Source organism: Hemicordylus capensis, chromosome 1 (genome assembly GCF_027244095.1).
Source record: "Hemicordylus capensis ecotype Gifberg chromosome 1, rHemCap1.1.pri, whole genome shotgun sequence".
Lineage (NCBI taxonomy): Eukaryota > Metazoa > Chordata > Lepidosauria > Squamata > Cordylidae > Hemicordylus > Hemicordylus capensis.
The window spans coordinates 426495636-426512479 of NC_069657.1; the positions used below are offsets into that span (position 1 = coordinate 426495636).

At 42.4% G+C, this 16844-nt stretch overlaps 2 protein-coding genes across 8 annotated transcripts in view; both read left to right on the forward strand.

Annotated features, from left to right (window-relative positions):
• PLEKHH2 (pleckstrin homology, MyTH4 and FERM domain containing H2) overlaps positions 1 to 12149 on the forward strand; it is a 111986-nt gene extending 99837 nt beyond the window's left edge. For all 3 annotated transcript variants that reach the window (XM_053311769.1, XM_053311778.1, XM_053311786.1), the window contains 3 exons: positions 1333 to 1419; positions 3430 to 3567; positions 6221 to 12149. In XM_053311769.1, coding sequence (XP_053167744.1) covers positions 1333 to 1419; positions 3430 to 3567; positions 6221 to 6406 — 411 coding nt within the window. In that variant the 3' untranslated portion in view covers positions 6407 to 12149. The remainder of the gene's footprint in view (positions 1 to 1332; positions 1420 to 3429; positions 3568 to 6220) is intronic.
• A 1893-nt stretch (positions 12150 to 14042) lies between these two features.
• DYNC2LI1 (dynein cytoplasmic 2 light intermediate chain 1) overlaps positions 14043 to 16844 on the forward strand; it is a 45736-nt gene continuing 42934 nt past the window's right edge. For 2 of the 5 annotated variants that reach the window (XR_008320082.1, XM_053311803.1), the window contains exon 1: positions 14049 to 14276. Coding sequence is in view for 3 of the 5 variants with exons in the window: in XM_053311803.1 (XP_053167778.1) it covers positions 14263 to 14276 (14 nt within the window). In the remaining 2 variants the exon portion in view is untranslated. Of the gene's footprint in view, positions 14277 to 16844 lie in introns of all 5 variants that reach the window. The other 3 variants (XM_053311821.1, XR_008320083.1, XM_053311797.1) reach the window with 3 other exon arrangements.

The following is a 16844-nucleotide window of genomic DNA, read 5'->3' on the forward strand; positions in this document are numbered from 1 at the left end:
AGGCATCTACCATGCAAACTTGCAACTGGAAATGGAAACAGTTTGCCAGTTACACTGGAAGCAAGGGCTTTTGACCCTTTCAAATCCTCCGTTAGACAAGTTCTATTGTATCTCACTTCTCTAAAACAATTGGGCCTCTCTAACTCTTCTGTTAAGGTTCATATGGCAGCCCTCTCAGAAATTTACCCTGGTTGGGATTCAAATACTCTCTTATCTCCTCTTGACCTGAAAAAATTCCTGAAAGGCCTAAATAACCTTTTTCCTCCCTTCCAGAAGCCCATAGAATTCTGGACTCTCTCCCTGGTTCTCTCTACTTTAACGGAATCACCACTTGAGCTGTTAGCATCCATGTCTGAAACTACTTACCCTGAAGACCACCTTTTTGGTGGCCATCACTTCAGCTAAAGGAGAACTGGCTTTGTGGTAGCAAGCATGACTTGTTCCCTTAGCTAAGTAGGGATTGCATATGAATGGTTGCATATGGTTGCATATGAATAAGGCAGGGTAGAGACTGTCTTAGTCGGCCTGATGGATGATCTCCAATTGGGAATTGACAGAGGAAGTGTGACTCTATTGGTCCTTTTGGACCGCTTGGTGGCTTTCGATATTATAGACCATAGTATCCTTCTGGAGCATCTGAGGGGGTTGGGAGTAGGAGGCACTGCTTTGCATTGGTTCTGCTCCTACCTCTCGGGCAGGTTCTAGATGGTGTCCCTTGGAGACTGTTGTTCTTCAAAATCTGAAATTTTGTATGGTGTCCCTCAGGGCTCCATATTGTCTCTGATGTTGTTTAACAACTACGTGAAACCGCTGGGAGAGATCATCAGGTGATTTGGTGCAGGGTGTTATCAGTATGCTGATGACACCCAAATCTATTTCTCCATGTCAACATGTTACTCCTGCTAACTTGGTGCCCCTGCAACAGTTTTAACACTGTTTTAACATTTTAAATTGTTTGTAATGTTTTAACTTTCTTAAACCACCCAGAGATGCAAGTGTTGGGTGGTTTAAAAATATATTTAAATAAATATACATACATACATACATACATACATACATACATACATCAACCAAGATATCGTTCTCACTTCTTTCTTCATGAAGCCACCCACTCCTTCTTTTTTCATGAACCAATGGAGTTTTTTCTTCTCCATGGATGTCAGAAGTGCTCTATACGGGGAAATCTTGTAGTCACTTTTAAAGGCAGGAACAAGGGAAGACTTTCTTTCCTTCTCTTGATTGTCCATTAGCTCATTTATTCAAAACAAAGCTTGTAATAGGTCACCATTCAGTTTAATAATTGCTGATAACTTCAGTATATTTTCTTTCCAGCCTCTAACAACATCTGCTTTGGAGACTCCTTTGATATGGCTAGCTGTTTATGAAGATGGCATAAATGTTCTTGAATACAGCTCTATGGTAAGGGAAATCTAGTTTGAATGTTGTATAAAGGAAGGGATAGTACAAAATCAGTTCTTAATCAATGACAGTCTCCATTAATGTTTAGAAAATTTGAACTATGGATTTAATGGGCCAGTTCTGATGTCACACAGAACCACTGTTAAATCTTGATTCCACATGACCATTCCCTCCTGACTTGCCTGCACTAGCCTCAGAAGCATTTTGCTTCTGATTGTAGTTAAAAACAAATCAGGATCAATTGAGACATCCAAACTGACCAATTTTGGTATATACTAACCAACTTACTTGAAATAAACAGAGAATGGAACTGAAACTTTGAAGTGGGTTCCAGATCCCTGCTAACTTGGCAAAGAGGCACCTTTTAACATGGCGATTCTCTTTATTTGGCAGGGGGAGAGTGACTGGCCCTCTCCACCCCCAGCACAGTACCTCCCGTGACTGTTGCTGGTGTCTATCTTACGTTTCTCTTTAGATTGTGAGCCCTTTGGGGACAGGGATCCATCTTATTTATTTATTATTTATCTGTGTAAACTGCCCTGAGCCATTTTTGGAAGGACGGTATAGAAATCAAATGAATGAATGAACGAATAAATATTTCTAGCCACTTGATTACAATAAATCAAGATCAGTCCATTTTGGGATGTCACTACTAATCTTATTTTTTTGCTTTTAACTATAGTTGGAAGTAGAATTCTTCCAAGGCTCACATGGGCAGGGGAGGGGGAGCACACACTCCTTGGGGACATCGTGCAGAACCAGCCTTTAACCATAGTTCCAAATGATACCTGTAGAAGCCCAGTGTGTCTTGTATAGTTGCTTGGCTAAGATTTTAGCTATGAAACAAAGTGCTTTAAGATTTCCATTTTGATCAATATCTCTTTGGGAATTATGTTATAAATTTTGCTTTGAGAATAATGACTAGGAACCAAGGTGCTACATACAGTGCCCCTGCCATCAAAGTCCTCCATGGTCTAGCCTCTCCTTACCTCTCAAATCTCGCATCCCTTTACACTTCTGCCTTTGCTCTTCCACCTCCTAAACCATCCAAAGGTCTCCTGCTCAGTGTTCCCTCTAAAGTGTGCATGTGTTTTGAGGCATCACACATTTTTAAATGTCCACTCAGTTAATTTTAGATCCCACTCAGGTTGAATCAGGAAGGCCCCATTCTGAATGCATGTGCACGCACACTGCCTTGATACTGCCGCCCAGAACAAAACTCATTCCACACACACATTTGAAGGGGGGGGGGGAAGAGAATACTGCTCCTGCTCCACCAGTTGTCTCTGCCTTTCTCTCCCTTGCCATCCCTTCTGCTTGGAACTGACTCCTGGAAACTTGTGATGGTGAACCTCCTTCAGTCTTACCTAAAAACACACCTGTTCCAGGAAAGCTTCAGCAGTGTGCCTTAGACCTACTGTAACTAAGCACAAGTATGAGTAACTGAAATATTCACACATTTACCCCTGACTCAATTTCTCTCTCCTTCCCCTGTTGTTTCCTGTGTTGGAATGTAGATTGTAAGCCCCTTGGAGTAGGAACTTAGTTATTCTTTGCAAACTGTTATATACATGGATGGTGCTATAAAAGTAGTAGTAGTAGTAGTAGTAGTAAGCCCCACTGTGTTCAATGGGGCTTACTTCCAATCAAGTGTGCATTGAACTGACTTCTGAGTAAAAATGGTTAGGATTGTGATAGTCCACCACTTCATTGCTTCTACTTTTTAAACATTACTGCCTACATATCTATGTTGTGGCCATAGTATGCATTGAGCCTGTTGCAAAACTGAATCATATAGGTTGCTGGCCATAGAATAAAAATATTTAATTCTCCAGTATTACTAATACTGTGTTAGTAATATGGTTCATCAGAACCTCTCTTAAAAATGCATTATTCTTATTTAACTATGAAATATGCTGAAGGCAGTGCACGCTAAAACTAGTACACTGTTATGCTTCATTTTTTCCTTCTTCCCTGCTTATAAGGAACTTGCTATTTTTCTCATTCAAGCGATTAATAGTGACATATTTATACAAGAACCTGATGACCTTTGGAGGTTATCAAGAAGACTTTATGCTGGTGGTTAACAATGTGCATACACAGGAAAAGCCAACTGAAAAACTCTTGTTTGCTATGGCCAAGCCGAAGGTTAGTATGCTAACAGAAACCTGTTGTCTCTCTAGCCTTTTGTAATCTTGTTTATGTACAGAATGCTGCAAGTAGTGTTTCAAGTAACCTCTTACTGTTAGTTTGTTGCAGGCCATATAAAAGTAGCTATGCAATAGTAGTTTTTATTTCTATTGTCCTCTTTAACACAAAAGGCAAGTAGGCAGTAGGACCTTCTCTGCTGTGGGTCACATATTTGGAACATTCTTCCTAGTGAAGTCCACCTTGGCCAGTCCCTTTATAACTTATAGGAAAGTAGCCAATGTCTGTCAAATTCTGCCCAGCTTTTAATAGGATCTGATTTTTGAGCGATCTGATTTTTGAGTGAGTCTCCCAATTGCTGCTGTTATACTCTAGTCTTCTTTGTTATTTATCTACAAAATATTTATGGTAGATATTATATGTATTGTAGATCTTCTTTGGTTATAAGCCTTGTTGAACGTCTTTTGGTAGAAAGATTAGATATAAATAGAATTTAATAAAACCAACTAAACAGCAATGGAGCAGTTTGCATTCCAGCCTAATTTTCATATTTTATTTTGTACACATTCCAGCTCTAAAGACTTATAAAATGTCTTACATTGGACTTGGACAAACTAATGTCAGTGCAGTCTTAAATCAGGTAGCACTACTTACAAGGACAGAAGAATGTAATGAAATGTAGCTATTTTGGTAGAAAAAACACCCAATGTCATCCTTATTTCATTTAAGGGAACATTTGGATTCTGGTGAAATAGAACATGGCTGTAACTTCCTGCCCTTTGGTTTTGTTCTTTTCTAAAATTAACTTAAAATTACCATGTAGGAAAGGATATAAGAATTGCTTTGCTGGATTAGATTAAAGTCTATTTTAATCTATTTAAAACTATTTTGGGCCTCAGTTTTCAACAATAGCCTACTGGTTGCTTATGGGAAGCCCAGAAGCAGGAACTAATGGAGATATACCTCTCTCTTCTTTGTCCCCTGCATCTGTTACCACTGATTACTAGATGCTGGGGACAAACAAGGATGATGACACTAGTACGTTGTCCACTGTAGAACTGTGGCTCTGCGAAAAGCTTTGCCTCCGATAATGGCATTTTGGCATCACTGAGGTGATTCTCACGAGCAAGCAAAATCGGGATAAGGGAGCCCAGCCCAGTTTTGCTGGCTCCACAGTGGCAGGCCCGCTGACTGAGCGATCCCCTTAAACAAGGTTAACGGAGCAAGTGCTCCATTAACCTTGGTTTTTTGGTCGTGTGTCTGCTGTGGCTGCTTGCAGCCACAGCGGACACAATCAAGGAGGGGGGATCCCAGGAATGCACCACACACTCACACGGTACATTACTGGGGCTCCGGGAAGGGCAGGGTGACAACGGCGTTATGGTTCCCTTCACCCAACCCCCTGAGCTGCCAGGCGAACTGAGGCCAAGTGCGTGAGTGCTGTAGTGAAGCCATCACTCATATGGGCGGGCAGGCGAGCCGCCCACCCAAGGAGGTTTCTGTTGTGGGGAGAGCAGGTCAAGCCCACTCTCTCCGCGGAACCCCTTTGAGCTCTACACACTGTTCGTATTTAGAGTCTTAAGGTGGGCCAGTAGGGATGATATGCAGCACACGTGATAAGAAAGGAGTCACAGCAAGAGCATGCCCTCTGTGATATTTTCCGACAGCATCCCGACTCACTCTTGGCATGTCCCTTTATCACATGAGGGTGCTGTTCATTTGATCCCTGTACGCATATTCAAATACCTTGTGCCTCTGGCATTTCATGTCCTACAACAGGGGTGGGCACACTTAAGGCTTCCAGGAACTACTACTACTTTTTTTTCCAGAACTTTGCAGAGTTACCACCACAAAATAGTAGTTTGGGGAGGCAGAGCAAGTCACAAAATGGCAAATATTTACATCGGCTGAATAGGGTAATGTCAAACCCCCTGAATTCCATGGGACTTTTGCTGCAGGACAGAAGAGAAGCAAAATAGGTTGCTTTGTGGAGCAAGAAATTGGTGAGAAAGTAAAAGCATCCCAGAGCACAGAGATTAAAAATGGCGGGGCCGTGCCCCCCACTCAGCCAGCCAGATTTGCAGTATTAGCTAGAAGGGAGGAAGAAGCAGGCCCAAACACCTGGAGGAGTTACTTCAGATTAGGTCGAGAGCTACCAGTAGCTCCTGAACTACCTAATGCCTCCTTGTTCTACAATGTAGTCTCTTTCCTCTTACATTTCAACACATATTTGCTTTTTCTTGAGTTTTTTATTTCAGTTTTTAAATTTATTTTTGCATTGAAGCATTTTTATAAAATTATTTTAAAAATAATTTTGATTTTCTGCAGCTGGCACAGTAATGTATCATCCAACCTTTGCCTTTGTCATAGGGATAGGCATTGCAGGATTGTAATAGGGAACATAGCAATATATTACATGTCATGTGAAACCACAGTAGACGCTCTTCACTGACAGTGAAAGAACAAGGGGCCTTATTTGGGGAATAAGCATCACTGAACTCAGTGGGACTTATTTTCAAGGAAGCATGCATAGGATCAGACTGTCAAGATGCTATAAGAAGTAACCCTGTGTTTGCTCATAGATAAGTAGTTGAGATATGTGGATGGCCTTTTACACCTCTAATTTCTACTAATGGTATGATTTTTGTTTCAGATTCTTGAGATTACTCTGCTTGTTGCCAGCTACATTAACAACTTCCATCAGCAAAAGAATGCTGCTCACCATCTTTCTGCTCCAGCACTATTATCTCCACAGGCAGGAAAACAAAAAACCAAGGATGTAGGATGTCATCCATTTTTGTTGAAGAACAGACCAACCAAAGGACCTACTTTATTATGAAAAGATTATATACCTGAGAAAATACATGCTCAGTGCATGTTTATATATGTCAGATAGCTACACTGGAGAAAGAAATAGCCTGATTTAATTTCACTGACATGCTCGTGGTGCCTTCCATGGGCCAATTCTGCTCCCAGCCTCAAAAAGTGAGGCAGAATATGATCACCTTGATCTTAATGACTCCTGAATCCTGGGATATTCAAAATGCTAGAATAATCAAACTTATTTGTATAAATAATTGTATAAATGGGTGTTCTCTCTATACGTATCTGTCTGTATAGGCCATGCATTTGAATAACAAGAAATAATCAGTGATTAGATAAATAATACTTTGGATACACACAGAGACACAAACTCCCCACCACCAGCAGCAGCAAGTCCAATACTAATAGGAAATATTAATCTCCTAAATTATTCCTGGAGTTGGAACACATAAAGACAACTTCTAAATAAGTTGTTTTGTTTTTGTCCTTGGGAAAAATTACCAACATGTGGCATTCATTTATTGGTTTCAGCAGGCTCAGTTCCACGTTTGAGGGGGCCTTCAGCCAGGCTACCTTGTTGTCAGACTAGAAGGGATAGCTGAGCTCTTCTTGGCAGCCACACTGGTAGTGGTTATATATATATTCCTGCACTTGCCCCCTACATGTTGTATGACTGGGATGTTGCATTGAGGTGGGAGGCATGGTGAGGTGGGGGAGGCATGGCAACCACAGTGCAGCTGCTGAGCTCCACTGCCACAATAAAGCAGCAATCACAGAGCTCTTCTCAGCAGCCATGCTGGGGGTGGCCATCATTCCTTACCCACAGTGCTTCCACTCCAATGCAGTATGGACAGCCACATGGCATAGGGAGTATTGTGGTTTAAAATAGAGAGAGAATGCAACTGCTGAGAAGAGCTCCCAGCTGTGGGCCAGTCCTCCCTGGTTGGCAATGCCCTGCATCAACAGTGGGCGCTTATGGGCTGCTGCAGCCCTGACTGGTGCCACATGGTGATACCAGGCTTAGATTTCTGGAAGAAACCACAGTATTTATCGGTACAAATGATCATAACGGTACAAATGATCATAACCCAACATAGCTGTGTGTCCCAGTTAGGCAAGGAGCTGGATAGTGTACCAGTTCATAAAAGCTGCTGTTTGCCGCTAGTATTGTTGTAACCAAAGCATTCTAGAAAGACATTCCGTAAATCATTACATTTGTTCAAGGTATTTCTTCACATATTGTCTAGGCTTGAGCTCAATCAAATGAGTAAAGGAAAGAAGGGGTGATTTTATTGCTAATAGCTATAACAACATGTCACTCATTCTTAGGAACATAGGAAGCTGCCTTATACCAAGTCAGACCATTGGTCCATCTAGCTCAGTATTGTCTGCACAGATGGGCAGCAAATTCTCCAAGGCAGGCAGGAGTCTTTCTCAGCCCTGTCTTGGAGATGCCAGGAAGGGAACTTGGAACCTTCTGCATGCAAGCATGCAGAGGCACTTCCCAGAGCGGTCCCATCTCCTAAAGGAAATATCTTACAGTGCCCACATGTAGCCTCCCATTCAAATACAAACCAGGTAGGATTCTGCTTAGCAAAAGAGACAATTCATGCTTACTACCATAAGACCAGCTCTCCTCCCCTAGAGCTGGTTCTCATTCTTGAGATGCCAGTTCTAGGATTTTACTTACAAACCAAGTAACTAGAGAGTGGGATTTCCAAGTTGTTGCTTAGCAGCTAAGGAAGCAAGCAAACTGAATCCAAGCCACATTCATCTTCTTTAACCAAGCACCAAGAGAACAAAGGAGAATTCACAGCCTGTAGTAGTAGGTTGCAAGTTCCCAGTCTCTGCCTAATCGGAGACTGATTCTTTGACGTCTTTCCAAAAACTACAGGTAGTCTTACAGCTCCACTACATGTGAAGAATAGCCTTCTAACTTCCCACATTGGGTAAAAATCACTGAATAATCACTATTATTATTATGTATTCAATTTCTATACCACGCTTCCAAACATGGCTCGGGGCGGTTTACACAGAGAAATAACAAATAAATAAATAAAATGGCTCCCTGTCCCCAAAGGGCTCACAATCTAAAAAGAAACATAGGAGAGACACCAGCAACAGTCACTGGAGATACTGTGCTGGGGGTGGATAGGGCCAGTTACTCTCCCCCTGCTAAATAAAGAGAATCACCACGTTAAAAGGTGCCTCTTTGCCAAGTTAGCAGGGGACTACATATTGATATCCAGCAATATGCTTTTATATGTGAATCAGCCCTAGATGACACACAGCTGAACTTGTGAACTGCCTCACTAGAGACAAGGGAGACCCCAAGTTGTGGGGAGCTCCAGGGGCAAAGTCCTGTATGGGCCACCATGGTGCTTCTGTCCCCAACACATTTCCCTCCAAACTTACCTGAATAAGCAGGGGAACTCCCTGCTCACAGGTGAGTGGTGGTGGTGGTGACCAGCTGCTCCCACCCTTCCCCACAGCAAATGGGGAGGTGGCAGGATGAAGTAGCAGTACAGTGCCCTCTTCTCCAGAGGGTGGAAGGAGGACAAAATATAACATTTGCCAAAGGGGAGGGCTGGAGCTTGAGAGGAGAAGCCACCACAGACTCTTTTGCCTCCATCCTCTCCCCCTCATTGGATGGGCCTTCCTGTCAGAGGCCTCTGTGTCAAAGCAGGAGGCTCTGTGAGGGAAATCCCTTTGCGGAGGAGGAGGAGATTGGGAGGAGAAAGTGGCACCATAATTCACACTGCGACTGCCTTCTCCTACCCTGTTGCTCGTTCACATATGGGAACATTCCCAGAACATTTTTATCAGAGGCATAGCAAGGTTGGAGTGGGCCCAGAGACAAGATTTTAAAATGGCCCCTCCCTCACTGAAGTAAATATACCTACACACACACCCCTATGTGCCACAATAGAACATTATCCTAATTTTTTTTTTAAGGTTTTGTAAATTGTGGATGATGCAAGTCGTTTAATGGTACTAGAGAAAGACAGGCTGTTCTGGTAGCTCCAGGTCTTAACACTCACATCAGTTTCAGAGGATGAATACAACTGAAGAAAGCCCGGGCGGGTGTGCAGCGGGGGGAGTCAGTCATGTGACTTGCCTCTGGGGGGCCCCCAAGGCAGTGGGCCTCCAGACAACTGTCTCCCCTTGCCCTATTATAGTTACACCCCTGATTTTCATGTGCAGCTAGGAGATGGCAGTGGCAGCATAAGAGACATGAAGTGTTGCTTGCCTCTTCCAGAAACTCCTACATGGGCCGTAGTGACCCCCTACCTCTGGCGTTGGCCATGAGCCCAAAGTAGCTGACCCTTGATGCCACCTGCTTCATATTCAATTGCTTGATAAATTGCCCCTCTTCATTTTCAAACAGATCTTCCTCCTCTACTTTTTCCTTTCACTCTCCTTCCCTTGTACATCATGTTGCAAGCCTGATGTTATGGTCCATGTCTTTATTCTGATTTATATAAAGCACCTGCTTAAGTAGGCACTACAGAGGATGTATCTGAGCTGGTACCAGGCATTAAAAAGTTATGGCTCCTACACACACGCAGGTTATCACTTGATGCTGCAGTATGACTGATGTTGAACATGCATGTGTGCACCCAGCCTTCCTTTCATGCATTTATGAGCATAACCATTTTTTGGCAATAGTACTTTCTCTGGCCGGTTTGTCTGCAGTAGAACACAGAAGAGCACCAATAATTGTCAGTTGTTTAAATAACTTATTCATATATAGTGATTTATATGGGTAATCCACAGATCTGTCAGTTGATCTTATATGTTTAATTTCCTTTGCCACTAATTCTAGTTACCAAATACTTTTATCAACATGAGGGGTCCCCCCCCCAAAAAAAATTAATATGTATTTTTTTTTACCTCTGACAGCTGATAATTTATTTTAAATCTGGAGTGCATCTTGGGGCATTTTCTTTTAACAGGCTGTGGCCAAATGAGAAGAGAGTTTTCAAAACAGAGAATTAACTTCCTTTATAAATAATACAGAGGGAGGACAGAGAATGCCATAGGTACAGAAAGAAACTACTCGCTGAACACTGAAAGAAGAGAGCCAGGTCTGACTACTGTAATTTTTTGGGAGGCCTATTATCCCCTCTGATTGCAGACCTCATTGTTTGCTCTATGCAATTTCATCAAAAAGACACACTCAGATTTTACAAGAGGGCAAGGACAGGTTCAGAAGTTTTTCCACTTCAAAAATAATAAATATGTGAATCTCTCCATCCAGGGCAAAGTCTGAGAAGCTCTTTGATTTAAACTGCTTGTAGGAGAGGTTCTCAAACTTGGGTCCCAAGATGTTGGACTACAGTTCATATCATCCCCTGCCACAGTGGCCAAAGGGGATGGATTGGAGTTGCAGTCCAACAACATCTGGAGACCCACATTTGAGACCCCCTGGTTAGAATAAAAGCATACTATAGGGTACTAGGTAAGTTGCTAAAATTGCTAAAAGGATTGGATCAGCATTTCGAGAAGTTAACAGACTGTATTATTTTTTTAAAGCTGGAAAACAAAAATTACATTCAGAAGTCATATTATATTTAGGTTTCAAAACTACTATGTATATATTCAAGGTATGTTTTGCATCATACAAAATTCAGGATAGTTACATTTTGCTTGACTCATTGTAGGTTATTAGCACCTTTTTACAACTTAGCACAAGCCTATGCATATTTTTATGTGAAAGTGTCCCACTGTGTTGATTAGGATTCACTCCTATGTAAGTGTGTATAGGATAGCAGCCTAAAGTCCATAATGTGATACCAGATTTCATTTATGGTATTATTTTAACTTTAAAGAAGTGGGTTATTGACATCAACTTTATGCTTTTGCCCTCATCCAGCAAAGGAGATCCATGCGCATAAGCAGGCTTCTGTGTGTGTATCACTTGCTGGGTTAGGAAGTGCACATGTAAATGGATATGGATTACAGTGTACATCCAGATGTGCATCTGAGTGTAAGATACTGCCCGTCCACACGGCATTGCTTTTAATGGGTGCACATCCCCATCTACATTCTGATGCAACTATTCATGTGAATATATATATATTTTACACACAGTTAGAATTGGTCAAGGAGATGGCCTTGGCCTGTATTGGTGAACAAGGCAGGAGAGCTCTATATTAAGTTATGGATGAATCACTGAAAAATAACTGCAATTTGTTTAATGAACTTAATAAAGAAATACTTTAATGGTACCTGTACTTCAAAAATAATGATTATAGAACATTAATTTATGTGTAGAGAATTTGTATTTATTTTATGGATATTTAGCATTTTTGTATAAGATATTTTTATATGACTGTAAATCATTAGGCCGCCTCCAGCCTTGGAAGCAAGATGCCTCTGAAAACCAGTTGCAGGGGAGCAACAGCAGGAGAGAAGGCATGCCCTCACCTCTTGCCTGGGGGCTTCCCAGAGGCATCTGGTGGGCCACTATGTGAAACAGGATGCTGGACTAGATAGGCCTTCGGCCTGATCCAACACAGCTGTTCTTATGTTCATTCTAACAAATAAAGGCATTAAAGAAATTTGTAGTATTTTTTACCATATTAAATCTAACTAACTGAAGGTACACCAGACTTTATAGCATTCTTTTAGCCAGTTTATATCTTTCATTGTCATGCTTCTCAGAAAGCTTTAGCTACTCAGACTGCTGCTCTTTGGTTTTTCTGTATTAAAGGGGATCGGTATATTCTCGCTGCCATTAAATTTTTCAATGCAAAGATATCTTATCCACTTCATTATGGAGCTGCTATTTGGATTAAGGGAGTGTCTTTAGATCTGAATAATGTGCAAATCAGTTTCTTCAAGTCCCTTCGAACACCCCCAAATGTCTTTCCAATGCAGCTATCTTACTGGAGACAGGACAGTGCCCAGAGTTTGGCTGGTTGCCTTGAAATCTTGTCTGAAAGATTTTATCTTTAGGACAGCTGTGTCGCATCTCCATGCTGATAGTCATTCCTGGGAGACTATAACTCAAAGAGCTCGCTGTATTGAGTTGGCAACACCTGCTTTCCTCCTTAAAATGCAGTATGATTATGCAGTAGCTCTAATAAAGTAAAAACCTGAAAAAATAGATCCTTTCAGGTCCTCTCTGCTGGCTTGCATGTCCTATTTTTATTTATTTATTTTATTTATTTTTGCATTTATATACCGCCTTTCGTTAAAAAGATAACCCCAAGGCAGTTTATCTATTCACCAGATCATTTTGGCATTCCATATTAAAATGCCTTTCAGTTCGCTGCTTACCTTAGTAGCCTTCACGTAGTTAAGTACTGAAGTGCCTTTACTTTGGCAAAGTGGAAATCTGTTCTGCAGTTTCTATACTGGCACCCACCAGCAATTGAATATGGCTGCTATACTGATTGCACTGCCAGGTAGATCTGCTCCATTCTATATTTAATATCTACGGATAGATCAAGTTCCAAGTTCCTGTCAGTTGCTGTAAGGACAAGGAAATGACTTGTGAACTGATGTAGATGGTAGGGCTGTTTTGTGGGGTGGAGACGGGTTACTTTGTGTTATTTCTAGGAATGTGTGCGAACCGGTCTGGAGACCATTGTAGAGGCCTCCGAACTGGTTTGACTGTGGCGCCGTTCAAAGGTTCAACGCTGGGGGGGGGGTGGCTCCCAGGGTGGGGGAGGGTGCACCCCCCCACACTGGTGCTTGGTTTTTTTAAAAGCATTAGGGGCAGCAGTGTACCTCCCTGCCACCCCTTCTCCTGTTCTCGGCTGGAAGTAACATCTGTGCGTGTGCCTGGTACACACACGCCACACATGCGCAGATGCTCTGCATAGGTTACGCTAGAATATTTCACTAAAATAAAGTCTCAGCATCAGCAAAACAACAGAACAAAAAAATTGCAGTTGAACCAACTACAAGGCTGAAGTAATACACATACCTGGTAGTAAATGCTGCTGAGCTTAGTGGTATACTTACTTCTGAGTAGCCATGTATAGGGTTGTGTTGCATAAGATCTGGTCTTAACTGGGCCTCTTAATAATAACACTGATATTTGTAGAGCGCTTTTGAGCATTCAGAGTGATTTACATATATTATCTTTTTATCCTTACAACGACCTTGTAGTGTAGTGTAAAAAGATAATATATGTGAATCACTCTGAATGCTCAAAAGCGCTCAAATGACTGTATTGCATTTGGGAAGCTGAAGATGAGTGAGAGCAGCTTGCTGAGGACCACTTGATACCTTCATGACAGACAGGAAATTGGAACCTCAGAAGTCCTGATTTTCAGTCCTAGTTCTTGCTAAAAGGAACAGGTCCGACCACTCTCCAGGTAAGGACTAGGCTACTTCTCACATGACCACACATGCCCTAATTAAAATTTTCAATTCGATTTTAAAATGCTCAAACGCACAATAAACAGAAGAAGACCCAAAACAAAACCACCACCCGGCTCTCGTGCCGAGGTCGCAGATAACATATACACACACACCACGTTCAGTAAAATGAAAGTTAAATTACAAGCGGATTATAAATTATAAGGCGATCAAAACTCCGCTTAAACTACCCGATGGTAGGCAAAGTAAGAATCTAAAAACCGCGGGGAGGGGGCCGGCTCTGTGCGCACGCAGAATTTGGAGAGGCGGTCCCCCCGCCCCGCAAGAGGCGAAAGAATTGGGAGGGCAGCGTCGAGTTGTAGTCCTTCCGCTCTCGACGTTCTAGTGCTGGAGGGCTACAGCACGGGACTACAACCCCCATGATGCTCCTTCCTGTCAGGTCGCCGGGATCGCCGTGGTTGCTATGGTCACCGGGAATCGACCAAGGCCTAAGAACCGGAGTGCTGCTCTTGGGGGCGACCTGGCTGGGGAGCCGCCATGCCTGGGGCCAGGTAACCGGGGGTGGGTGGGTTCATTGCCGTTTGCTCCTCCGTCGCTGGCTCGTCCGTCGTCCACGTTAGGCGCCATGAGGGAATATCGGCGACCCTTGAGGGTTCCCCGCGTATCTTCGCGGAAAATGTCTTGCTACCTTTCTTCCCCCCTCAGATGATTTCCTCCGATCCCTCAGAGTCTCATTTTGTGAGCACAAGTGCTCAAGGCCATCTTAACGCCCCCGACCCCTTCCCGGTCCCAAACTCCCATTTCGGACACAATCGTAAAATCTCGAGAGAATGCGAATACGATGGATATTTATATGCTGCTTTTCAACCAAAGTTCCCAAAGCGGTTTACAGAGAAATAAATAGATAAATAAATAAAGCAGCTCCCCGTCCCAAAGGGCACACAATAATGATAATTATTATTATTCAAATAATATAATAATAATAAAGTAATACAAAATATAAGATAGGCACCAGCAACAGCCGCTGCAGGGATGCTGTGCTGGGGATGGATAGGGCCATTTGCTCTCCCTCTGCTAAATACCAGAGAATCACCACTTTTAAAAGGTGCCTCTTTGCTCATTTAGCAATGGGGCAAGCTATATAACTTTCTGGTTGTCATGCTTTTTGTGCATAGTCAGTTAGCTGTGTATGTGACTCATTTTAATTCAATGCATTCTGCAGTTTTGCAGACTGAAATGGTACTGCATGTAACTATTGTGTAAAAAGGGTATTCTCTCGTGGCATAACTTTGGTGAGTAGCGGAGGAACAAGATAATGTAGTCATGACTGATGCATGTTGTTAATTTTTTAATTTTATTTAAACTATTTATATCGTGTTCCAACAATATAATACTGTTCAGGGCAGCTCTCAACAGTAAAAGTAATTTTCATTTATTTATTTGATTTCTATACCGCCCTTCCAAAAATGGCTCAGGATGGTTTCCACAGAGAAATAATAAATAAATAAGATGGATCCCTGTCCCCAAAGGGCTCACAATCTAAAAATAACATAAGATAGACACCAGCAACAGTCACTGGAGGTCACATAATATACAATTTAGAACAATAAAACACAGCGTGGAATAACATAAATTAAAAGAAATCCAATTAAAAATAAAAACCCAGTTAAAAACCCATCAGACTCTAGAATTTTATTTGAAGACAATATAATTTGATTTCTATAAAATGAAATTGAGCGTCTATATGAAGACTTGCATAGGGCCCTCTCTGCGCAATCGGGATTTCTGAAAAAGCAGTGTGCCTGATCTCATAAAGACTAAGAGAGCCCAATATTAATACAGTTCTATGCAGATAGACTCCATGCAGTGAGAAAGGGCTACTGGGTTTGCTGGGAGGAAGCCCTAAAGAACTTACCTCCTCGTAGACGAGCATTCCACTGTCCTGGTTGGGTGGATCGCTTGTCCACGTGAGCACCGGCTACCGCCAGCAGCTCTGAGGATCAGGGTGCCGGGATGCCTCCCCCCACACCCCGGGAGTTCCAATAATGCACCATGCATGTGCGTGGTGCATTATGGGGATCCTTCCTCCGCTCCCCTCCCCAAGTCTGCCAGCCACAGTTGCTTGCAGCTAAGGCTGACACACGACCAAAAAAGGGTGAAGGGTGGCTCCGTAGGAAGGTTTGCTGCTGTGGTGCTGCCAGGATCAGGCCCAATTGTAGCTGTTTACACGTGTGTGCAAAACCGGACTGGGCTCCCTTAGTCCGGTTTTGCACATGCGTGTGAATAGCAGTCTTCTGGATTCAACTTCTTGCTCACCATGAAGTTCACATGTGGGCAAGTTGCTTACCTCTCAACCCAATCTTCTTCACAAGATTATTGTGAGGATTTTCTCTCTCTCTCTCTCTCTCTCACACACACACACACACATGTTGTCATCCAAAGCACCATCAAGATCTCTTTCTCATGGACCAACATGAGAAAGAGAGTTACCTCTGCTAACTCTCTTTTTGGTGGGCCACTCTGTGAAACAGGATGCTGGAATAGATGTTCCTTGGGCCTGATTCAGCAGGGCTCTTCTTATGTTCTTAACTGAGCAAAGAGACACCTTTTAAAGTGGTGATTCTCTTATATTTAGCAGCAGGAGAGCAACTGGCCCTATCCAAGCCCAACACAGCATATCTCCAGTGGCTGGTGGTGGTGTCTGCCTTATGTTTCTTTTTAGATTGTGAGCCCTGTGGGGACAGGAGACCATCTTATTTATATATTTGTTTTTCTATGTAAATGGCTTTGCAAATTTTGTTGGAAGTGCAGTATATAAATAGTAGTAGCAGTAGAAGATAAGTACTGACCTAAACATACTTAAAAATTTAGTTTTCTCATATCCAAATATCACTTTGTTCTGGCCCACACTACTATTCTCATTTTACTTAATTGACATTTGTATTTAAGCAGGAGTAAAGCATCCAACCCAATATCTTTGCGTGTGGTTTATGGAAAAAATATTTTCTTAGCAAAAATGCTCATGCAGATGGTTGGAATTCACTAGATCGTCCACTGCACAAATGTTCTTCTGAAAAGCCTGCTGTGATTAACTGTTGCAAAAGTAGTTTCGATGAGAC